Genomic DNA, 24,484 nt, shown 5'->3' on the forward strand with positions numbered 1-24,484 from the left:
ACCATATCTTCTACCAACTTTTGTCTGGAAGGAAGCCAGAACTCATAGGTGGGATGGATAAAGCTGTCATTAGTTAATATGCTGGTAAAGCTCAGTTCATATCTGCATTTGAAGAGAGGAGGACAATCTTGTGGGTGAACAGAGATTGGGCAGGGAAAGATTTATGAGTCAGTACAGTAAATCAGTGAGTCCCAGCCAGGAGTACTTGTCCTACAACTGTAGGGCACTTCCACAGTTGCCAGGGGGTATGAAAGATTGTGGAGTAGCTCGGAAAATTTGAAGGAATTGAAATTAGCATTTAAAAACAGCTGAAATGACTAAATAGCAAAAAGGAATGTGGATAAAGAGTTCACTTACGTCTAGTGGATAGCATAGATGGTTAGCGTTAACTTATAATACCAGCAGTGTAAACTAGTACTCTGAATGAATCTTCACTAAAATATTGAGAGTTCACTTGTGTGAAGAATATTTCCCTATATATCATCAATAATGCTAAATTGTATCTGGTTTAAAATTAATTCAAATGAACATGGATGGAACGTGTCTGCTGCTGGGGGATGACAGGATACTTTTAGTTCATCTGACAAAGCTGTGGGGTTACATCGGACCTAAAAGGGTGAAACAATAACTTCTGTTGGCAACAGTAAATAATAAATAATATCCACTATAGGTAATGAATAATTATTGTCTTCTTAATGTCTGATACTATGTCATTCAGAGGCTCTGCTGCTGAACCCAGACCCCAAACAATATGTGTGGGTGTGTCAGGGAGTCACTGCGGTGGACAACATGGATGATGGGGAGGAACTGCAGCTCACTGATGTGAGTTGATAATTTTCCTCTGTTACTCATGCTGTGCTTTGACTTTAAATCAGCAATCAAGACGGACTTGTTTGCATAACCAATTAAAAATGCTATAAATGCACTAGCCTGCTGAGGGTGCTGTTGCTTCTCTTTATGTCCACTCTGTTGTTCAGTCCTGATATTCTCTTTTCTGTCTTCCCTCTTTCTATGCTGTGTGTCCACAGGAAGCCTTTGATGTCCTGGGCTTCACTCCTGAGGAGAAGATGAGCGTGTACAAGCTGACTGGAGGCATCATGCACTTTGGCAACATGAAGTTCAAACAGAAACCCAGAGAGGAACAGGCTGATGTTGATTCCACTGAGGGTATAAAAACTCTTGACTGCTACTACTTGACTCTCGCTTTCTCATTCTCTGCGTGTCTTAGCTCATATTTTTTAGTTGCCACATGTTGTTGTTTTTTCTTTCATTAGTCCCTACCTAATTTTCATAATTTGTTCTGGCCAACTTTTTTTTATGATGTGTTGCACAACATTGCTGGAGTTATGTAATTTATCCATCAACCCCTCTCTCCTTCTCTTCCTAAAGTGGCTGACAAAGTCGCTCACCTGATGGCAATCAACTCCGGAGAGCTGCAGAAGGGCATAACACGCCCCAGGGTCAAGGTTGGCAATGAGTTTGTGACCAAAGGTACTGCAAAAACTTTATTAGGAAAATTCAAAATTTCTTCTTCTATACAACCTCAATAGGAAAGTCCCTCACTCACTGTTTCAATATTTGAATTTGAAACATTAGGTCAGAACCAGGACCAGTGTGTGTACTCTATCGGTGCTCTGGCAAAGGCCATCTATGACCGTATGTTCAAGTGGATGGTGACCCGCATCAATAAGACCCTGGACACCAAGATGCAGAGGCAATACTTCATAGGAGTGCTAGACATTGCTGGGTTTGAGATTTTTGAGGTGAGACTTGGAGAGATTCTTTGGGTGACTTATGATCATGTCGTCTCATCCTCCTGTAATCCAACTCTGCCTTTCGTCTTCAGTTCAACAGCTTTGAGCAGCTGTGCATCAACTTCACCAATGAGAAGCTGCAGCAGTTCTTCAACCACCATATGTTTGTGCTGGAGCAGGAAGAATACAAGAAGGAGGGCATTGACTGGGTCTTCATTGACTTTGGCCTAGACCTGCAGGCCTGCATTGACCTGCTGGAGAGGGTAACGTGCACACACACACACACACACACACACACACAGAATGGATTAGGTGCACAAACGTGGACATGTGCCACGTTATTTGTTATTTTATTATTATACCTTCATCTCTCTCTTTTCTCTAGCCTATGGGGATTTTCTCTATCCTGGAGGAGCAATGTGTGTTTCCAAAGGCGACAGATGCGACCTTCAAAGCAGCTCTGTATGACAACCACCTGGGCAAGTCGTCCAACTTCCTCAAGCCAAAAGGAGGGAAAAAAGGACCCGAGGCTCACTTTGAACTGGTGCACTATGCCGGCACTGTGAGTACCAGACTGTTGTAGCAATGGACAGAAATAAAGCATCTTCAAAAATGTAGATGCAAACATATGTGTGCATAGCCTGGGTTTAAGCACACCAGCTTGTGTCTCTTTTAGCTGGCAAAATATTGCCTCTACTTCTCATTATCTGCAATTTTGTGTTTTTCAATCAGCATTCTTTTATATCACTGAATGTAATGAATACATGGGTGCAGTTAAGCTGTCTGTGCTTCTCACAGGTGGGCTACAACATTGCTGGCTGGTTGGAAAAGAACAAAGACCCTCTGAATGAGACTGTGGTGGGACTCTTCCAGAAGTCCACCTTGCCTCTGCTGGCTCTGCTCTTCAAAGAGGAGGAGGCTGCTGCAGGAACAAAAAAACAAAAGAAAGGGTCTTCTTTTCAAACTGTCTCCAACTTCTACAGGGTAAGTCACAGGGATGCTAACCTCGAGGTGGGGGTGGGGAGTGGTGGAAGTAGGCCACGGCAAGCAGGAGAATGGTGGAGCCTGTGGCATCGGTGTTTGTGTAATTACTCTCACTACCAGAAGGGGAAGTCAAAAGATCTGTCTGGAGGTTTATATAATATTTTAAGGAGGAGTTCTTCATTTTGGAAAACATTTTTCATAATTCTAGGTTCTAGGTTTCTTACTGAGACATAAATGAGAGGATTGATACCTCTCTCGTTAAATATGGATGGTACCACTGACAGTTTGGCTAGACTGGAAAAAGACACAGCTATGGAAGAGTCAACTGTTGGTATTACACTTTGGTTTTTGTACAGATTAAACAAACAAGGAGTGCTGGTAGGTTGATTATGGTTGCTATCTTTGAACTGACACTGAGCCTTTTAGGCTATGCTAAGTGGCTGCTTGCTGCAGCATTATATTTAGCAGACCGACATGGCATTGGTTTTAATTTTCTCATCTTATTCTGCACCAGAAAACACATAATTTTATTCCCAATGTGACAAACTATAACACTTAATTAACAGTAACTACACCAAAGACAGGGAGCAAGCCTACAAACCACGTGAAGATGCACAAACAAACTAGTTTAAAAATACTACAGCCCTCACAACGTTCTCATAGCTGCCCTTTAACTATTTGTGCACAACAGGAACAACTGAACAAGCTGATGAGCACCCTGCGAAGCACTGCTCCCCACTTTGTCCGCTGCATTGTTCCCAATGAGTTCAAGAAGTCAGGTCAGTGGGTGAAACCACTTTTTGTACAAGAGGAACAGAGTGTTCAAACATTGAAAATATGCTCAATGGAAAATCCTGGTGTCTATGATTATCTTTTTCCTCTTCCACGTTGCAAAGGTGTGACAGATAACCATCTGATCCTACATCAGTTAGCCTGTAACGGCGTGCTGGAGGGCATCCGTATCTGCAGGAAAGGATTCCCCAACAGGCTACAGTACCCAGAATTCAAACAAAGGTCTCACTCCTGTTCTTTCTGTATTCAACTCTCTACAAAGTTAACAGAAGTTAACCATGATCTTCATGGTCCTCATTATTGTCCGCTTATAAATTCTGTATGTCATCCACCTTCTCCTGATCTCTCTTTATCTGCCCTTACTTTTTTTTCATTTTCATAGTTTTACTCTCCATTCATTCCTTATTTGTCTCATTATATTCCTGTCTCATAGGTACTATATCCTCAACCCCAATGCCATCCCTAAGGGATTTGTTGACAACAAGAAGGCTTCTGAGCTCATCCTAAGTTCAATTGGTCTGGATAATATGGAGTACCGCATTGGCCAGACCAAGGTGCAAGGCTGTTATAATGAGCCATATTTAAATAACATCTCTTATTATACAAATGCTCACCAACATATAATGATAATAAATTCTGTATATTATTAATTTACATGTTTGGAAAGACTTCACATACTGTATAACTGTTAACATGTGTCAATATCTTCTCATATTATTATTAAGAAAATGGTACATTTCCTATATGACCTACACTCACATATATGATAAATACTGGAAAACACGTGGTGATGATGTTTTACAGTAGATTAAATAACAAATAATTGGTATATTCTTTTAAAAATAAATATATGAGACATTTCACACTACCTTGCGTAGAGGGTATGTCAGTATATTACATCTCTACATGTAACATAAAACAAGCTTTGTTTCATTTGAAATAATTTTCCTTGAATCAACAGTAAATCACTTTTGCTTTAGCAGTTACATTTTTAAAGACTTCAAAGTTGAATTAGTTTTTGCACATTGTGCCGTGTTGCTTATTGTACGTAATATACTATCTACAAATGTGTATTAGCAAATGAGACCATACAGCTGATGAAAGACTGCTGCTTTTTGTTCTGTTTTCCTATTTTTTCCTCACTCCTACTCTTCTTCCTCCTTTCACCTGTCTGTACTCTCTTCTCCAGGTGTTTTTCCGTGCTGGCGTCCTGGCAAAGCTGGAGGACATGCGTGATGAGCGGCTGTCAAAGATCATCACCATGCTGCAGGCTCAACTCAGAGGAAATCTAATGAGGATCGAGTTCAAAAAGATGGTGGACAGACGGTCAGTGTGCGCCCGTTTCTGTGTGTATGTGCTCAAAATGTGTTTTCCTGTAAGACAACTGGGTCAAAGAGTTGAAATACAAGTTTGTGAGCGCAGTGTGTCTGTATTTATGTGTGTGTGTGTGTGTGTGATGCAGAATTGCACTGATGGCCATCCAGCGCAATGTGAGAAAGTTCCTTCAGTTGCGCTTCTGGGGCTGGTGGAAACTCTACACTAAGGTAAAATGCAGAATTGTTACTTTATGTCAAATGAGATAATCATCACAACATCTTCAACATCATATTTCCTGCCTTGGCCCTTACAGGTGAAGCCCCTGCTGATGGTCGCCCGTCAGGAGGAGATTTTTAAGGCAAAGGAAGAGGAACTGAGGGAGGCAGTGGAGAAAGTTAAAGAGCTGGAGGGCAAAATCAAACATCTGGAGGGGAAGATGGCCACTCTATCACAGGAGAAGAAAGACCTCACCCTGGCGTTGGCTGCAGTAAGTCTGCATCATCTGCACTCGATACTTTACTCAGCTGTGTATTTTTGTTGCAGTCAAATGATATTTGGACACATGTTCATTCTTACTCTCCCCACTGTTCAGAAAATGACACATGAAGCCACAGTCAGTGATACAGCATTCCTCTGTCATTGCACCTGTATAACTGGGAACACATCAAATCGAAATCAAACCCCGTACTTTCAAAGATACATACTTTACCTGTGTGTCTTTCCACAGGAGCAGGACACGCTGAGTGATGCTGAGGAACGCGCCACCCAGCTGATGCACCAAAAGGTCCTGCTGGAGGAGTCAGTGCAGGTACTAAGTTATGGAAGAAGCATAAAATATAATATGTGTATTTGTAATATTTAGCAGTACAATTCCTCATGACTATGCGTGACATTTAACTAATGCAGATGATCAAACAAACAAAAGGCCACACAACCTTATTAAGAATGTGTGACTTGTGTGAAATGTGATAATAAGACCTTGTTGAGGGTTATATTTTGTTATATAAGCTTCCCTGTGTTTAAAATAACTGTGAATTTAGGACCTGCGTGAGCGCCTGGAGGAAGAAGAAGGCAACACAGCCTCCCTCCACAGCCAGAGGAAGCAGCTGGAGGGGGAACTGACTGAGCTGAAGACAGACCTTGAGTCTCTGGAGTCCACACTGTTCAAGACTGAGAAGGAGAAACAGGTAGAGGGAAGGAAGATGAGGCTGAGGAGAGAGGAAATAAAGTCTAGCAACTGTGGACATGTTATTTATTTTATTACATTTTGTCTGGATGTGGATGTAAGATTTAGACTTTGCCACTGAAGTCTGTTCAATGGTGTGTATAGGGTCTGGACTTCAAGGTGCGCAATCTAATAGGTGATCTGAGCCAGAGAGATGATCATATTGCCAAACTTCAGAAGGAAAAGAGAGCTCTGGAGGAACTGCAACAGGTAGACAAACATGTACAAATATGTGAGATGGATGCGCACAGATGACAACGCACTTGCACAAAAACTAGTATTACATTACATTACTAATACGACATGTGTATAAATGCTATAATTGAATCAGAAAACTCTGGAGGATCTTCAAACAGAAGAAGACAAAGTTAACCATCTGACCAAGACCAACAGCAAGCTCAACAGCCAAGTGAATGAGGTGTGAGACAAAGACAGAAAGACTGTCGTGATGATTTTTGAGTATCATACCTACATCAGAATAAACTCAGCCTTAATCATGTGTGTAGCTGGAGGACAGCTGGGAGCAGGAGAAAAGGATCAGGGCAGAGGTGGAGAAAGCAAGGAGGAAGGCAGAGGGAGACCTGAAGATCACCATAGAGAACCTGAATGAGATGGAGAACGTGAAGCTCGACCTGGAGGAGGTCATCAAGAAGTGAGAATCAAATAACCTGTAGTGTACACACACACACCTGCACTTCTGTCCTCGTCAACATTCAAACAACCCTACGTACCAAATACATACACACACACAGACACATACATACACAAATGCCTTAAAACTTGAATGGTATTGTGACTTCCTCTGTATATGTGATAACATACAAAAGTAAAGTAGCAATACATCTGTGTGTACCTCACTCTCTTTCACACGCTGACCCATATTTTTGTTTTCTGTGTGTTCATCCAGGAGAGACTTTGAGATCAACAACATGAACTCAAAACTGGAGGACGAACAGGCTCTCAGCTCCATGCTCAGTCGCAAGCTCAAAGAGCACCAGGTTTGTGGTTTTACGAGTAGCTGTCGGTCACTGCTACTTTGCTTCAGACCGAAATATTTCAACTGTTTAGTGGACTGCCATGACATTTAGACATTTGTGGGTCCCAGAGGATGAATCCTAATGACTTGGTGATCCCATTGACAGTACCTCTAATGCCACCAACAGGTCAAAACTGAAATTTATCTGTCTTAAAACTTGAAGACATTCCCATCAACCTCAGCTGAACTCTGAGTTTGGGGCTTATTATGCAAACACACTAACATTATAAAAACAACAAAAAACATTTTTATTTGGGAGCTATGAACAAACAGCTAACATATTTCTATTTCTGAAAATTGTCTTGATTGCATAACTAATCTAGAGGTTTACGATGTCATACTCCTGATACTGGTCAATTCACCCAATACTTCAAGGACCCTGACATGATTGTTTTTAGCAGGTGTAATGTTATGCAATGAATGTAGCATTGTTCAGTAGGTCTGTCATGGTCTGCTTTGATGCTGTTTGTGCTGTTTCAGGGTCGCATCGAGGAGCTGGAGGAGGAGCTAGAAGCTGAACGAGCCATGAAAGCCAAGGTACAGATTCACTCTGTCACAGCTGTGTTTTGAGACAGGTGTGATATCATAGTAGTTAGAGATTAAAGTTGTCTCTCTGTCTGCTCACTGAAAGGTGGAGAAGCAGAGGGCAGAGCTATCGCGAGATCTAGAGGACCTCAGTGATAGGCTGGAAGAGGCGGGAGGAGCTACTGTCACCCAGGTATGTGTGACTGACAGATGTCAATCACCCAAAGAGAAATAAAACCTTGATTTGGTTGGAAAACCTTTAAACCTCTACAACTTCATGGGTGGTTGACTGCTTTAGATTGAGCAGAACAGGAAGCGGGAAGCAGACTTGCTGAAACTGAGGCGGGAGCTGGAGGAGGCGGCACTCCAATCAGAGGCCACAGCGGCGGCGCTGAGGAAGAAGCACTCAGACGCGATGGCAGAGCTGGGTGAGCAGCTGGAGAACCTGACAAGGCTCAAAGTGAAACTGGAGAAGGACAAACAGAGCATGAAGGCAGAGATTGAAGACCTCAATATCACCATGGAGGCCATGCAGAAGGCGAAGGTGCAAAATTATTTGGGAACACCTTGTGTGACTAACTCCAAGAAAACTTTTTATAAAAAATGATACCCTCTCTTGTTTTTGTATCTGTGTGTATTTGTGTGTTTACATGCGTAGATGAACTCTGAGGCCCACGTCCGGAAGCTAGAGGACAACCTGGCAGAAGCCAACGCTCGCCTGGCCGAGATGGAACGCACTCAGACTGAGCTCAGCACCACCAAAATCCATCTGACCGGTAAGAACACACACACACACACAAATACTTTTACTTAGATCTTCTTCTACTGTTTATTCCTTTTGTGTTTGTGTGTAGCGGAGAACAACGATCTGAGCAGGGAACTGGTGGATGTGCAGAGTAAACTGACGCAGGTGACCAGGCTGAAGGCCACCCTCACCTCGCAGATCGACGAACTCAAGCGACAGGTGGACGAGGAGAACAAGGTACAAATCCCCATGAAGAACCACACACACACACACAACCACACACACACACACACACACACACACACACGCACATTTATTTCACTTTTACTTTTTCACATTTTCACAAGTGAGAGCTGCCCAGTCCAAACACAGGATTTACATCCAGTGTTTTGCACACCAATGACCAAGATGCCAGTTTCTTTTAAGATTGAAACAGGTCTTTTACTGACTTTTAGGTGATTATTGATCAGACCTCCAATAAAACCTCCTGCCTCTTTCCCTCTGAGCAGGGTCGTAACACAGCGGTGGTGTCCCTGGCCAATGCCCGTCATGACCTCTCCCTGCTGAAGGAGCAGCTGGAGGAGGAGTCTGAGGCCCGCGGGGAGCTGCAGCGCCTCGTGTCCAAGCTTAATGCCGATGTCACCTCCTGGAGGAGCAAGTATGAAACCGATGCCATCCATCGCACGGAGGAACTGGAGGAGACCAAGTAGGTTGAACAGAGCATAACAAATACAGTACAGTGAGTCAAACCAAACCAAAAGCAAAACAGAGACAAAGGTTCTGTCAGCCTTGTGCATGAATGAAATGTGGTGGTTGTCAAGAAATTTTTTAATGTAATCCCACACTTGCCACTCATTCAGTGTCCCTCCACCCACTTTTCCCCAGGCGCAAACTTGCAGTGCGTCTCCAGGAGGCTGAGGAGGCAGCAGAGGCTGCCCAAGCCAGAGCTGCCAGCTTAGAGAAGGTCAAGCAGAGGCTGCAAGGAGAGGTGGAGGACCTCACCATAGACCTCGAGAGGGTAACACACACACACCCGCACAGAAAAATGAATATCTGCAACATTCTGCTGGATTTCAGGGCTCTGCTATGAACAGGAACCCATATTAAAAATGTAGACTCTCATATCTCTGTATGTGGGATGTTTTTAATTCACTTACACATTAATTTGTCTTCTGTAACAGAAAAAGGGTCATCACATAGTAACAGAGCCCAAAATGATGTCTTAAAATCGCTTTAACACGATATAAAATTAATTATCAGTTATCCAATATTTTTGCTTTAGCATAACCTCTATACCAACATTTACATATACTGGGCCTCTTTCCTTTCCTAAGCAGGACAAAATTGAAAAAAATCTGAAATAGCAAGTGTTCAAGCCAATCAATGACTAAAGAGACTTTCAAACGTATTGACTATTGAAAAACAGACATGTGCTATTAAAGTCCATAAAAGACTGAGTGAGTGAGACAGGATAGAATCTCACATCTTTGTGAAAGATCACAAAAAGGGACATTTGCTGCATTGGTTCCTGTCTTCGTTTATGTAATCAGTCCAATGCAGCAGCAGCAGCTCTTGATAAGAAGCAGCGGGTTTTTGACAAGCTGGCGGCCGAGTGGAACCAGAAGAATGAGGAGCTGCAACTGGAACTGGACAACAGCCAGAAGGAGAGCCGCTCCTACATGGCAGAGCTCTACAAGCTGAAGACGGCCTACGAAGAGAGCCAGGATCAGATCGAGACTGTCCGCAAGGAAAACAAAACCCTCTCAGGTAGCTTCTAACTGCTGCAGATATTGTAGTACAGGAGGTCATAATGGGAACAGTGTCACAGAGGGAAAGATAGCTCAAAAAGCTGGATAATAAAATATGATTATGATTATGTGTGTATACTATGGTCACTTTTTTCTAAACAATATACCGTTACTCATCACAGAGGAGATCAAGGAGTTGGTGGATCAGCTTGGGGAAGGAGGCCGCAGCGTCCATGAGCTGCAGAAAGCAAAGAAGAAACTGGAGGTGGAGAAGGAGGAGCTGCAGCTGGCTCTGGAGGAGGCTGAAGCTTCTCTAGAGGTGCAAAGAGGGAAAAAGACTAGAATTCTGACTAGAGAGAGAGCTTAATATAGTGACAGATGATTTACAGTCAGCTTTGGCTGATGGTGGATTTACTGAACAAAGAAGAGGCAATTATCCAGCTGTGTCAGTGTGCTATTAAAATTTCTGATGGGGATTTTTTTTTTGATGAACGCTGGAGCAAACAAGAGACTTTTGCTTCTGAATACAGCACAGATGTCTATTTACCAGTTGTCAAAACGTGTGTGTGTGTGTGTGTGTGTGTCCAGGTGGAGGAAGGTAAGCTGGTACGTGTACAGCTGGAGCTCGCTCAGGTCAAGGCCGACATTGACCGCAGAATCCACGAGAAGGAAGAGGAATTTGAAGTCACCAGGTTAGAAAACAGACATTCTGTGACATGGAGGAACATGCATGAGTAAAGAGTGTCCACACATACATAAATAAACTTAACATTTATCAATTGTTCAGTCCTATTATCTCTAAAGCTCCACATTTACATACATACACTGGTTTTTGTAGGTGTTAATAAAGCACTGACAAAGATACATGCACAGTTTTAATGTTGCTTCAGTGTTTTCTTGATATCTCTGGAAGGATACCTCTGTTGCATAATTAACTTGTCCTTGACCTCTGTCGTTTATGTCCTCCAGAAAGAACCACGCACGTGCAGTGGAGTCACTGCAGGCGAGCCTGGAGGCAGAGGCCAAAGGCCGTGCCGAGGCTCTGAGGATAAAGAAGAAGATGGAGGGAGACCTAAATGAGATGGAGATTCAGCTGGAGCATGCCAACAGGAACAATGCTGAGCTGGTTAAAACCCTCAAGAAGCTGCAGCAGCAGATCAAAGTAGGATTTTTTCGTTTTGAGGCAGCATAAGGAAGTGTGTAGAAAAACCAAGTAGTGTGAAAACACCACAGCAGTAATCTGTGTCTCATCCAGGATCTGCAGGTGCAGATGGATGAAGATGCCCGTCAGCATGACGAGCTAAGGGAGAAGTACAGCCTCCAGGAGCGGCGTCTGTGCCTGATGCAGGCAGAGATGGAGGAACTGAGAGGGGGCCTGGAGGCGTCAGAGAGGGCCCGCAAACAAATAGAGCAGGAGCTGGTGGACATCACAGAGAGGTTCAGTGAGATCAACATGCAGGTAGGTTACTGCATACAGAAACACAAACAGAAGTGCGCTTTTGTAAGAGCATGGAAACTAATAGTCTTACTCTGGTTTTACAATCTCCTTGTTCTTCAGTCATAAATAATTCTTTTGTATGACTTCTTTCTGCTGTCATTTTTTCTAACAGGTCATTGCACAATCTTAATTAATTTCCTCAATTTTTATCACTCCAGAACCAGAGTCTGACTATCCTCAAGAGAAAACTGGAGGCTGACCTCGCCCGACTGTCCGGGGAGAATGAAGAACTGATCTCAGAGTTTCGCTCTGCTGACGAGAGAGCCAAGAAGGCTGTGACTGATGTAAGCTGCATGTCTATACACACATGCAAAAGTCTCATCATTAGGCACACATAAAAATGACACAATTTAAGTGGATGAGTTCAGTTCAGGCCATTCTGTCAACAAATTAACAAATGTGTTCCTGCAGGCAACCCGACTGTGCGAGGAACTTCGGCAGGAGCAGGACCGGAGCTCCCACTTGGAGAAGATCAAGAAGAACCAGGAGCAGAACCTCAGAGACCTCACACTGAAGCTGGAGGAAGCTGAGCAGCAGGCTCTGAAGGCTGGGAAACGCACCATCCAGAAACTGGAAACCAGGGTGAGGTCTTGGGTTGATGGAGGGGTAGCAAGCAGTAGCATTACCTTCAAAGTGACAAAATGGCAACAGGTCAAACCTCAATACAGACTCCCACACCAGGTTTTGTTCGCATAATGTGTCAATTCTCCTATTTTATCAATACTAGATCAGGGAGCTGGAGAATGAGCTGGACCAGGAGCAGAAGCGCCACACAGAGACTGTGAAGAACCTCCGTAAGGGAGAGCGCCGGCTCAAAGAGCTGATCTTCCAGACGGAGGAGGACCACAAGACCAATCAGCGCATGCAGGAGCTGGTGGAGAAACTCCAGAACAAGCTCAAGTCCTACAAACGTCAGATAGAGGATGCTGTGAGTAGGAGCGGTGACACAGGATTTAAAATTTGCGAGATTCACTTAATGGCCTTCTGGCAAAGAGTTAGACAAGAACATCAATAACTACCTTTTCATTTAACTCTCTGGCAGAAAGTGTATGTGTGTATTTCTTAAAATGTCTATTTTGTACTATTGACATCTGATGCTATAAAATGTGGGACTTGTAATTGTGCTACTTGGTTCCCATTAGAGCCTAAGATAAATGTGTAAAAAAATAAGAATAAAAAGGATTCTATATCTTAATTCCTCAAAAGCAGACATTTTAAAGACCACACTGAAGACCAAACTTGTGTCTCTGTAGGAGGAGCAGGCCAACAGCAGCCTGTCTAAATACAGGAAGACGGTCCACGAATTGGATGATGCTGAGGAACGTGCAGAGCTGGCAGAAATGACCCTAAATAAAATGAGGATGAGGAACCGAGCCTCCGCCAATAAGGGCTTCACCTCAGTGGAAATAGTCCAGGTCAACAAGCCTTCCAGTGGAGGACAGGACGGGTAGGGAGGAAAGAGACAGACACATATTGCTAGCAGGTAGGCTTTTAAATAATGAATCTATCTGAGAATGCCATCTGTGACACACATACACAATAATGTTCAGTGTGTCTTTGTCTTTGTGTTCCCACAGAGTGACACACACCCATTCAGCCCTCCAGAGGACGCTTGACTGAGGAATTGTGAGCTCAGGCACATTGGGGGGGAAATCTTAAAAAGGCCAACAAAGCTCTGTAAAAAGTCTTAAATAATTAAATGAGTCTTTAACATCACCAATAGTCTTAATCAGTATAGTCTTAGGATTGGTCACTTAATTTGTACTAGTCAATTTTAACCTGTACACTAAATATGTTTTACTGTAAGAGTGCCTTGAATGTACTGTATGTGTGTGCAGTCTTTGCTCTCATTACCCTGTAGAGCTTTGGATCCCACATTGTTTATGTGTAAGAGTTTAATGTGTGTACGTGTGAGTGAGCGTGATCTCAGTTGGTGTCTTTAAACTGGAGGGGGGACGGAGCTGTGCCCTCACGTCAACGACAGAGAGCCCACCTGTGTGTGTGTGTCGCTCTGGCATGAGTGTGTTTCGTGGCCTGCTGTGAAGTCTTAATAAACTATGAGCAAATGAGAATAAAGGTCTGTGGCTTATTCTGAGGAAAGAAGGGGAGGGGTCAAGCTTAACAAAGTATACATCCTGAAACAATACATGTCTTTAGCTTTTAACTGCGCACTGACAATAAATCCAGTCATACAATGTCCATCTGGGTCTTCAGTTGACAACAAAAATGATGCAGGAGCCTGGGGAAAAATGACATGAGGTCTGTAATAATTCGGTTGCACACAATTTCACATATGCACCATGCAAGCATAATACTAACTAGTTTTGGAGGCATTACGACTAGATCCTGGCACAAGAAATCTGCTGTGATCACTATTTCTTTATAGGACTGCTTGTAGTGGCAAACCCACAGAGGATTATCACCCAACACCGCAGCTCCTCTTAGCTCTACACAATTTAAAATTGTTGTGCTTTTCCACTACACAACTTTACAGTTTTGGTTCAGCCTTACTGTTTCAATTAGCCTCTGTGCTGGCAGCTCAGAACCAAATATGAGACAAAGTGAGCAACTGGTGGAACACTGAGCTTTCTGGGTAAAGAAACAGTTATTTCCCCTGGGAGCTGGAGACAAAAATAGAGCGAATAGAGTGAATATTGGACTTACATTCATCTGGTTGACCAAAAACACAACTGCTGATGTTGTTCAGTACCTGCTGGAAGTGTAACTGTTTGCCAATGATAACAACTTAAAAGGTGAAAGGTCAGTGTTGTGTTTACAGCTTGTCCCGCTGCACTGAAGGGGCAAAAAACAATAACCCCCCCCAGCCCAAATATCAATTAATGCAAGTTTGCAATCCAAAGGAACTTAACGCATCAATTAATTTTGCTCTTTTTTGTTGTATACAACTGAACAAAAGTGCAACTAATCAAATTATCATGTAATTGGCACACAGTGAAACTGGAGCCTTTGTGGCAGTTACCCTGTTGGTAATTCAGCCGTGACAATGAATGATGACACTGTGTGAAGATTACACACAAGCTCCCTGGGGTACTGTGGCCAGCCAATCAAAGTTCATACTTAACAATGAGGTATTCATCCACATACTGATACTGGGGCAGTGTGCTGAAAGTGACTTTTGTTTACTCTTTCAGTTTGAATGGTACCAAAATGATAAATCTGCACTGTCGCACAGTTTTCTTATTGAATAAAAACAAGTTAGCACAGTATAACAAGAACATAAGGCACCTATATCATACATCAACATGGAATTTATTTCATTTTAGTTTCAGATGAAGGTTTCACATTTTATACAAAATCATTAGAAAATGCCTGACACTCCAAAATCCCATGGCTAATCCTTGTTTAGCGGCTTCAGACACCAAAGGATTAATGGGGAATCATGCAGCATTCTGGACCAATTGATGAGGTTCAGCCTGAGGTCCAGATCAGTCAAACTGCAATCCACAGTTCCCTCGATGGACAAGCACCCACTTTACCAGAGGGTGTAAAACCTCCAAGCCATACTCATGAGCTGACAATATGGTACAGTGTGATGTTGCCACATCTAGCAATGTACAGAGTGGAGATACAGCTGGATGGTGTCACTATCAGTTTCCTGACTTTGTCAACTAAACTGCAGACTGACTTACACTGATCACCACCCACCCAAATGTGTTTGATGTATGGACAAAGTACCACGTCAACATCACCATGCATGTTTTCTTACGCATGACACATCATTGGTTATTACTGGTTATGTAGTTGGCTTTTTTTTTTCTTTTTTTTAAAAAAAAAAAAAGATCATTAATATCTGAGTTTAAAATCAACCAAGGACTGCAGATCAGAGGAGGGAGGGCTGGGGCAGGAAGGTCCACTGAGCCTCTGTTTGGATGAGGTAAAAGTGAACGGGGACAAAAGGAGGCTAATAACTCCAGTGTTTTGCTAATGTACATGCCCAGCATACAAACATACGTAGAAATGAAGTCTCAGCACAAGGGCACAGACACACATTATTATTCGCAAACACCTCTGCCTCATGCCAAAAGCGGGTAAAGTTGATGCCACACTCCTAGAAGGACAGTGTGTGACTGCACATATGAAAGAAAAGGGTAAGAAAACATCATAGACACTTTCAATTAAGATCCAACAACTGAAAATACATTTTATTAAGCCAAAAGATCCCCCTCGTCTCAAACAGAAGAAACCATGACACTGGGGCAGCGAGGCACTTACACAATCACTATCGTATTACACAGTGCTTGCGTCAGTGTGTGTGTGTCTTAAGTGGAGACACAGCTACTTTTTTTTCTTTTTTTTTGATCAAATGTCCAACATACACACTCACAGATACTCGTTTTCACATTGGAGCATGTTTTTAGCGGTTGGCACATGTACATGCAAAGCGTCAGTTTGGCCTGCGCAGGCAAAACTGAGGGAAAGGGAGTGGGGGAAGAAAAAAGTTGGACAAGTAGGTGAACAAACAAATGCACTGACAGACTTACAGACAGGCTCTTGAACACTTTGAGCGTTTAAAAACACCCCCAGTCTTTAATCCTGCCCCTGCCCCCCCTTGTGTCACATGTTCATAGCAGCACCAGAGGAGCCCTCTGATTGGTGGGTACAGCCGTTCGTTAAGTCAGTCAGTTTCGAGAATGAGCGGCGGTTGCTCGTTCTCTTCCTCTAAACGCAAGTCATTCAGGTCATCTTCTAGTCCCGCCCCTCCCACGGCCCCTTGCTCTTCGCAGTAACCTGAGAAACAAGAAATCAAAGTTCAAATGCTGAAAGAAACAACTTTGTATATGACTTACTTGTATTTAAACATGACAAAGAAACCCTAATGTGTTATATTACAGGAGTGTAATTTCCTAATTAAATGTTGCATCCATCTAAAGGCAATCATACAACTCAAAATATCACATGAAAGTAAATGTAATAAACAGAATAAAAGAAGAGAAGAATAAAGATTGCAATAATTTCAAGTTTGAATAATTTCAAAAACATCAAAGCTTCACAAGGAAATAACAGGGAATGAAAGACCTGTAAAATTAAGTGTTATTTACATATTGTTTGGCTGACTTACCTTTAGTGACTGCAGCACTGTAGGTTTGGGCCACAAGTGGGCGATCAAGTGACCCCTGCTCAAGGATCTCATTGGATGGCTCCGCACTGCCGTCTAACCTGAAGTCAGTGATGATAACCTCTCAGCCTTGGCTGCTGACTTCACAGTATAGAGTTCATTGACCTGACTCACTGTCACTCTACATCTTACACTTGCTCTGTGTGGGTGTGTTACCTGTGCTGCTTCATAAGTGTACATTCCCCGCCCTCTTGTGGATCCAGGTTGTACAGATACAGGTAACCATCAGCTGCTGCCACCAACAACCTGGGAATCTTCTGAATCCTATTTTAAAATGATACAAAGATTCACAAACATCTGAGAGCTCATTTAGAGGTGAAGTCTCTGCTTTGTGTGCTGTTGTTATGCAACTGAAAATGAGTTTGTATCACAGTTCTCCACTTTCACTTCTTTTCCATGTCATGGTGTCTGCAAATAATTGCAAGTAGCCTCGTGTGCGTATGTGTGTTTACTCACACAGCTAAGGCGCAAATGTTCTTATGTCCGCAGAAGGGCAGACGCACGGTGGCGAAGGCTCTGCCCTGGGTGAACATTTCCGTAACCTGAGAAGGCAAGTACGTGGTAGATGCCATCAGGACCTTGCCCAGGTACCCTCCCCATGTGGTGGGCTCCTCTGCTGGCCTACACACACACACACACACACTATGTAAGAAGCCTGTGTTTCTCAGTGAAACATGACAAATCTGGAAGTAAATGGGCAGGACATCCCAAGGCTCAGGAACTTCATAAAATTTGATGTATAAGGATGGAGACAGAAAAGGTACGTACACATATTTCTCCTTCTGCGTCTCTAATTTGAAGATGTGGACCGTCTCTGTGTTGCTGGAGGCTGACAGGTACAGGCCTTCCATACTGAATGCCAGTGAGCAGATGCTCACACACCTAAAATAAGGTCCAGAATCATGCTAGTTGTTCACAGTAAAACAGCTTTACTTTCTGGAAAAACAAACTGCTGAACATTAACTATCAAATCATCTACCTCTTAACTCCTCTTCGAAACTCAAAGAGCTTCTGTCCCTCTGGTATTGAGAAGACACGAATGACTGTGCCCTGAGAGGAAGTGAAAGATGCACACAGGATGACGAAACTTGGAGGGGAAGCAGCAACAATGAGCCATATTTGCTCATCCAGAAAAAAACAAATATCACACACAAGTAAGACGCACAGGCCAGCGTATTGCACGGTAACAGTCTTACCTTCTCTGAAGCCGTGGCCAGTTTGGTTCCACTTGCATCAAAAGCCAGAGCTGCTAATGGGCTGTCGTGGGCAGGAATCATATTAGCCGCTCGCTGAAAAACAAATGCCGACACTAGTTAGAGATGCACTACTTCAGAAAGACAAGAACAGTGAAAAAGGGTGACCGCTGATGGGAAACAGTGTCTGTGAGATTCATGAGAACAGAGCAGAACAGTTGTGTATACTTAAATAACTTAAAAAGCTCATATTTAAAAAGAGGAAAAAAGAGCTGAGGACAAAAGGTTGGTGTGAAGGGTGAAACAGTGTTGGGCAGACGGTTTTACTCTGTCTCCTACCAGGTTGACTGTGTCAAACACTTGAACTTCTCCTATCGTTGCGCTCCCTGGGTAGGCCAGATAACAGTTGTCATTGCTGATGGAAAGAGCACACAATCCTGGAGAAGCACAAATACAAACTACTTAGCAAAATCAAGCCAAAAAAAAATAAAGGTTAATCAGATTCTAACAGGAGCACATTTTTATTCAAACTTGACAGTAAGTGAAACTGAATGACTCAAGTGGCTACAATGATGTGAATGTTTTTCATAGTTCTGACAGCATGAGAGGGTTTCTGTTCTGTTGATGTCTTTAATAAATGCCACAGAAGTAACTCTGAGTAACTCTCAGTGACAGTTTATAGCCTTAAGGGTAACAGCAAGCAAAATGTAGATGATTTTGAACTAAAAATAAACTGATAAAAATCAAAGAAAAATAAATCTCCCAAAAAGCTGAGGGACTGGTTTCAGTATGAGCACACAGTATACTGTATCGGGAAAAAAAACTCTTCCTCTGTATTTTAATGTTCTTTCACCCTCTAATCATTATACTAACCCTACTACCGGCTATAAAACACACACAGTACACTGTGTTGACAGCTTTTCGTTCTTCACACTCACCTGAGGGGTTGGGTGGAGTTTCTCTGATAGTGTGCAGCACTTTCATGTCTCGGATGTTATGAATGTAAAGTGACTCTTCCAGACATACAATCAGCCTCTGGAGTAAGAACCAAAAAAACATCAGTACCAATTAGACATTGACTTATTCTCCAAATACACCATTTACATTTAAATATGTCCTCTGGAATTAGATGAAGGTGTGCATGTGAAGTGAATGCGTGTCCTCACAGACAGATATCTCTTTGCCCTTGTCCTCCTACCTGTCTGTTGAGCTTGACAGCCAGTATGGTGTTGGAATAGGAGTAGTTGCAGATCTCGGTTCCCTTCTTGAAGTGACAGACTTTGAGTTTCCTGGGAGCCTTCAGGCTGACAATGGCCACCAGGCTGCTGGAGAAGAGACGCTCCACAATACACACATCCTCCGTGTCCGCTGGCAGAGGCACAGACACACAAATCATCACAACACAACGTTCGCCTACAGGCATCCATACAGCTTTTCTGTGACCCTTGTGGTGACAATTTTAAACAGTTAAGGGAGTGAAATGGTGCAAGTGAAAGCACCACATGAGAAATTCACATAGGAATACAATGGCTGTTGGTGGCCATTGTGGTGCAGCTTTCATTGTCCAGGAGGAGGCTTGATGCGTTAGTGCACAGATGTGGGAAAAATGCTGACAAACGTTATTAATATTTAAAGCAATGGCAAAACTCTAATGGTACAGTGATTGTGTCCTGTCTAGATAGCATGCATTAAATACAATAACTCAAAGGAATCTGACTGAGCACTAACATAAGGGAGTAATGATACTGTTATTGTAGAATAAGTAGCGTTAAATCCATTACACATACACAAGAATTTTGCACTTGTGACAGAATGAAGAGTTTATACACCCAAATGTGGAGAAAATCTAAGAAAAAAAAAGAAGAGAGCTTGGACTGGACAATACTTACTACATTCATATATCTGCTCCAATTTGTCCACAGAGGACAGGGAGAAGAACTTGTATCCGGATTTGGTGCCGACAGCTAAGGACCTAAGCAGACAAAAAAAGCAGCATTGAACAATCATTACATCAGAAAGATATTACACCCATACACGCACTCCGTACTGACTCCCGCGTCGTTATTACAGCTCATAGAGGCGTTTCAAACTGGACATGTTAACTCCAGTGATCTCGACTGTCTCTGTCTCACTGGGAGTACTGGTCAGACTGAGACACTGGTTACTGAAGCTGTTTTGCAGTAAGGCCAGGCCTCTGTAGTCTAGAGCAGTACACAGCCTCCGCGCACTACAAAGGCATATGCAACTACATATGTAGGTCTACCTACAATAAAAACAGTAACCCAGTTTGACACTTTTACGGTATTATCAAACAGTCCTCCAATTGTAGCGGCAGTCCTAAAAAATATCAACCACTTAAGCTTGGGAGCAAAACAACCAAAAGCTCATGGATTTAACTTATGTCTATCTGTCAGTCCTTTTAATAAACATAACAATCGCAAACTCAGCCTCTCAAGTTACACCTAACCTACTTGTGTATTGTGGCTAAAGTTAGCCTTGTACCACACAGCATCACGTTAGCTAAAAAGCTATGCTAGTAACGGGTGAACTAGCACATGGCATTATCGTTAAATGGACAGTTTAATTGCTATCGCTAAAAACAAGCGTTTACTGGTGGTCATTTTTAACGTGAGAAACCACATCCCGGGTGTATCACATCGCGACCTGTCGCACCGTGAGGCGCCTAGACAAGTCCACACTGAGCTAGCTAACGTCAGCTAGCTTGACAGCACAGGCCATCGGATCCCCAGACACTCTCCCGGCCCTGGCTTACGTGTTGTCCTGGTTAAAGTTGGCGAACAGGAGCTGGCTTCCGCCAGCATCCCCGCTTTGACTGGCCAAGTTCATGGGCCTGGCACCATCGACATATAATGCTCCGGCAGAAACAGCAGCAGTTGGGCTGGGATTACTACTGTGCTAAGGACCAGAGGTGTTGGGCTTCAAGGGGCCATATCTTTTTCCTAGCCCTGCTATAGTGATTGTTGTTGTTTTTCATAGGGGTTGTTGCTTCCCCTTATTGCGCATGCTCCGAGAACGCAGCGTGTTGTGCCTTTAAAGAGCCAGAACATTTTTTTCAAGTGCAGAGCTCCGATGATTATAATGTCAAAATATGCGATACGACTGTGAACTGTATTTTTTTGTCTAATATATTGACTCCACGGGAGAGAAAAGTAGGAACAAACTCTCCTGGAAACTGGTGGAGCTGTACAGTAACTACTCGTGAGTTGACATAACAGCGCCCCTCATTGTCAACATGTACAAACAACATCTAAAATGAATTGGGGATTCAAAAGTTACCCCATTGTTTAAAATATAGACAAACATATTTATTATTATTCTCCTCTTGACTCTGACCTAAAAATGAATATCAAATTATACTTTACACCATGCAGTCTGCAGAGGTGTTCCAAAATCTTCTTAAGTTAATAAAAAACATCATCTTTATTCAAATATCTCTACTCGTTTATTTTTTATTTTTTGAACAATTAGTAATATTTCCATGTTTGATCAAACATTCAGAGCTGAACTATAATGCCACGTAGCTCAACATGGTATATTTGGGGATCTACTTCAAAAACTTTCACTTTCACTCTCACTCTGTGTTGTTCTGTTCTTTCTAGAGTGAAAGTGAACCACTTTAAAATATTCCCAATAAACATCTTGTAAGTTGCATTTTGATCCTACTCCAGGTAACAACTCTTGTTGTTACCTGTCCTTTTGTTATGCAAGTCTGAGCTGATTATCTCTTAAAACAGTACATATTCCTGTCTCTGAGTGGACTGATATTCTATTATTTGAGGGAAAATTACAGTTAAAAGTCTCAGTTTAAGGATAAAATCTACTCATGCAAACAGAATCAAACTTGACACACTTATATTTTGAGTTAATTTTATTGTGTCTCAAGTAAGTTGCTCTCCACCTGTATGACATGATTTATTCTATTGTTATTGTCATGCTCCCAGTGTAAAATATAGTTACATTCGCAAATAGATGCATTGTCATGGTGTATTGTTGTCCTAACATATGTTGCACAAAGCCATATACATATTTTTATAATACTGTTTGGTATAAATATATTAAATACATACGTCAAATACATATTTATTTATGCTGAACATAGGTGTGTACAATGCTCTATGGATTAAACAACAGTGGCTACATTAATAATTGGCTTGAACCAATGAACAAAACTCATGCAACACTACAACAAGGATCGGTACCTACATACTTAGTCCCTGAAACAAATCTGTGCAATAATTAATCCATCCACTAATCATAACTTGAGGGACTCCAGTATAAATAGTATTTTTCTCTTTTGTACTGTATACAGCTGCAGGTGCTTGTTTCCTGTGTATGTATTCTTTCTGAATGCACACTTATTCTTTTTGATTGCAGGTACTTGTTTCCTGTGTTTTTATTCTTTTTGAATGCATATCCTTTCCTTATCCTTGCATGCTTTGCACCCTTTATATCCTGTTTGTTGCTGTAATACTGTAATTTCCCAGTTATGGGACTAATAAAGGATTATCTTATCTTATCATAAAACAAATATGTATGCCACATATTAGCACATACAGTTTTTTAATAAATGTGATCAACAGCTATCAAATCAAAATAGCAGTTTTTTTTTAGCATTTAACCCTAAGCACATGTACATCGATTTACTGATCATGTATTAAAATTCAGCTCTTAATCACATGTAACTGGTATGAACGCAGTGTTACTGAAAAGCAACAAATGAAGGTAAATAAATCCATTAAATTGCATTCATTCCAGCTTTCTCTAACTCCATCTTTTCTATTCACACTGATTATTTTTAGAATGTCCCATCGCCCCACGTGAACCTTCATCTGAGCCCCAAAACTTAAGGTCTAGTACCCACTCTGGAGCCTGGAGCAGCAGAGTCTGAGGCGTGGGATGAGAGAGAAGCAGTTAGTGAACTGATGCACTGACTGTGTAATTTAATGTGTGAGTCACAGTTTCTGTCCACGTGTATACAACTTCAGAGTTTCAGGTGTAAGTCTGAGCATGTCGGCGTGCAGTCGTAATATACAGTTCATTTGCTGAATAACACACAAAGCTTAGCAGCACACTGACAGACCTACAGAGAGTAAGAAAGAAGATGAACAAATGTGAGAAAAAGTCTTTTGCTGTCACAAATAACAATGAAGTTAAACCATTACTCAGTGAAACAGACAACACAGATTCATCAAATTTCATGAATAAAACTGTGACATGACTCCATCCACCCCTCCATTTGGGAGTCACTTCCTTAATTTAAGTTGTTTGTTTGCTGCGTGGTTGTGATTCAGTTTCAGCTGTGTCCTGTCATCCAGCCTCTCCACCAGAGGTCTGCCAGCACAGGCGGAGGTCCAACACACGGTGTACTGGCCTTTGGTTTACACAGCTTCCAAACAAACATGACGGACACAGAGACAGAGGCGGGGCTTGTCAAACAGACAAAACTGCATACGCTCACAGGAAAATAAAGTTTAGGTTTCTGTTGCTGATCATTATAATAGCAAGATGAAGAAGTGAAATATGAATAAAATATGCTGTTTAATGTTTAGCTTCTCAACGGATCTTGTGTCCAATGACAGCATACAAAATATGGTGTTAAAATATGAAAAAAAACAGAAACAATAGTTAAATGGCCTGAATCGGTCATAACCCGAGCATAAACACACACAATGCTTCAATAAACATTGCCTACATAGCTGTTGGCTACAAAGCACATTTTCTCACTCATGATTAATTAAATCTGATGTCAGTCTTCACACTGTAAAAATGTTTTAATGTTTATATTGACGTCAACCTACATTTTTACAGGCTTACTATTTGCTGTACAGTGTACTGCGCGTACAGAATGGATGCTGTTATTTACCTGTGCAAATATGCCCGTGTGGTCATGGTCACTGAGAGTTTGAATAATACCTCTAAACAGAGCCATGGGTGAATGTGTAACACATTTTGTTTAAAGCACGGAAACGTGTTTGGATGTCTGTGTGTTTGCATAATGTATCTGTTCTGTCTCTCACAGCTGCTGCACAGTACCACAAAAGGCCTCTGCTGGCGACTGTTGTTGTTGGATAATATTTAATTTTCCATTCAGCTAGAGTGTGTGTGTGTGTGTGTGTGTGTGCGTGTTTTGTTTGAAGACAAGCCTGAGTGAATCCGTAAAATAAAATTTAGAGACAGAGAGAAAGAGAATGACATGCCTCTATTTTTGTTATGAGCAGACAAATGTATAACTAAATGTATCTGTTTTAATGTCACATAGTGCATTTGTGTTCTGTCCCTGCTTTGCACGGCTGCTGCTGTCTGTATTTGCCACAGCGTTGTGTTTGCTAGAAACTGATTCATTTTGACACATTTAATCATTTACCTTCTTTTTGGACTGAAGCACCTGCAGTTAATCCATCAGCTGATTTGGCTCCTTCACAGTTCTGGTTTGGAAAATCACATCACAAAGTGCAAAATGGCAGACTAGTGTGCAGGATACTTTTTCTACTAGCAAAGTGTTGTTAGCA

At 42.1% G+C, this 24,484-nt stretch overlaps 2 protein-coding genes across 2 annotated transcripts; one reads left to right on the forward strand and one right to left on the reverse strand.

Moving 5' to 3' along the window:
- Window positions 1–789: 789 nt before the first annotated feature.
- Window positions 790–13,687, forward strand: LOC124073544 (myosin-16-like). Its single transcript, XM_046415827.1, has 36 exons — window positions 790–822; window positions 1,029–1,167; window positions 1,390–1,491; window positions 1,597–1,763; window positions 1,847–2,017; window positions 2,140–2,316; window positions 2,553–2,738; window positions 3,430–3,517; window positions 3,635–3,752; window positions 3,964–4,084; window positions 4,720–4,856; window positions 4,993–5,074; window positions 5,161–5,334; window positions 5,575–5,655; window positions 5,888–6,034; window positions 6,178–6,282; window positions 6,404–6,490; window positions 6,579–6,724; window positions 6,980–7,070; window positions 7,589–7,645; window positions 7,740–7,826; window positions 7,932–8,177; window positions 8,292–8,409; window positions 8,488–8,615; window positions 8,888–9,084; window positions 9,264–9,396; window positions 9,929–10,145; window positions 10,309–10,445; window positions 10,715–10,818; window positions 11,096–11,288; window positions 11,382–11,585; window positions 11,783–11,908; window positions 12,036–12,206; window positions 12,352–12,552; window positions 12,878–13,107; window positions 13,202–13,687. Exons 1-35 carry the CDS (start codon window positions 790–792, stop codon window positions 13,073–13,075), a joined length of 4,869 nt encoding a protein of 1,622 aa, XP_046271783.1. The 3' UTR covers window positions 13,076–13,107; window positions 13,202–13,687.
- A 1,698-nt stretch (window positions 13,688–15,385) lies between these two features.
- On the reverse strand, window positions 15,386–20,977 carry wipi2 (WD repeat domain, phosphoinositide interacting 2). The gene is made up of 12 exons (XM_046416061.1): window positions 20,728–20,977; window positions 19,844–19,926; window positions 19,153–19,322; window positions 18,893–18,989; window positions 18,294–18,391; window positions 17,958–18,050; window positions 17,741–17,811; window positions 17,530–17,643; window positions 17,218–17,382; window positions 16,918–17,025; window positions 16,705–16,802; window positions 15,386–16,373 (listed from the first exon to the last, which is right to left on the reverse strand). The coding sequence occupies exons 1-12, from the start codon at window positions 20,799–20,801 to the stop codon at window positions 16,261–16,263; spliced, it is 1,284 nt and encodes a 427-aa protein (XP_046272017.1). The 5' UTR covers window positions 20,802–20,977; the 3' UTR covers window positions 15,386–16,260.
- Window positions 20,978–24,484: the final 3,507 nt, after the last annotated feature.

Source organism: Scatophagus argus, chromosome 16 (genome assembly GCF_020382885.2).
Source record: "Scatophagus argus isolate fScaArg1 chromosome 16, fScaArg1.pri, whole genome shotgun sequence".
NCBI classification, from domain to species: domain Eukaryota; kingdom Metazoa; phylum Chordata; class Actinopteri; family Scatophagidae; genus Scatophagus; species Scatophagus argus.

Coding starts and splice junctions, on each gene's coding strand:
- LOC124073544 (XM_046415827.1), top strand. CDS start 790: ATGGATGATGGGGAGGAACTGCAGCTCACTGAT. Junction 2,018..2,139: donor GCATTGACCTGCTGGAGAGG/GTAACGTGCACA, acceptor TCTTTTCTCTAG/CCTATGGGGATTTTCTCTAT. Junction 12,207..12,351: donor TCCAGAAACTGGAAACCAGG/GTGAGGTCTTGG, acceptor TATCAATACTAG/ATCAGGGAGCTGGAGAATGA.
- wipi2 (XM_046416061.1), bottom strand. CDS start 20,801: ATGAACTTGGCCAGTCAAAGCGGGGATGCTGGCGGAAGCCAGCTCCTG. Junction 18,392..18,892: donor AACTCCACCCAACCCCTCAG/GTGAGTGTGAAG, acceptor GTGCTTCTCCAG/GATTGTGTGCTCTTTCCATC. Junction 17,026..17,217: donor AACATTTGCGCCTTAGCTGT/GTGAGTAAACAC, acceptor ATTTTAAAATAG/GATTCAGAAGATTCCCAGGT.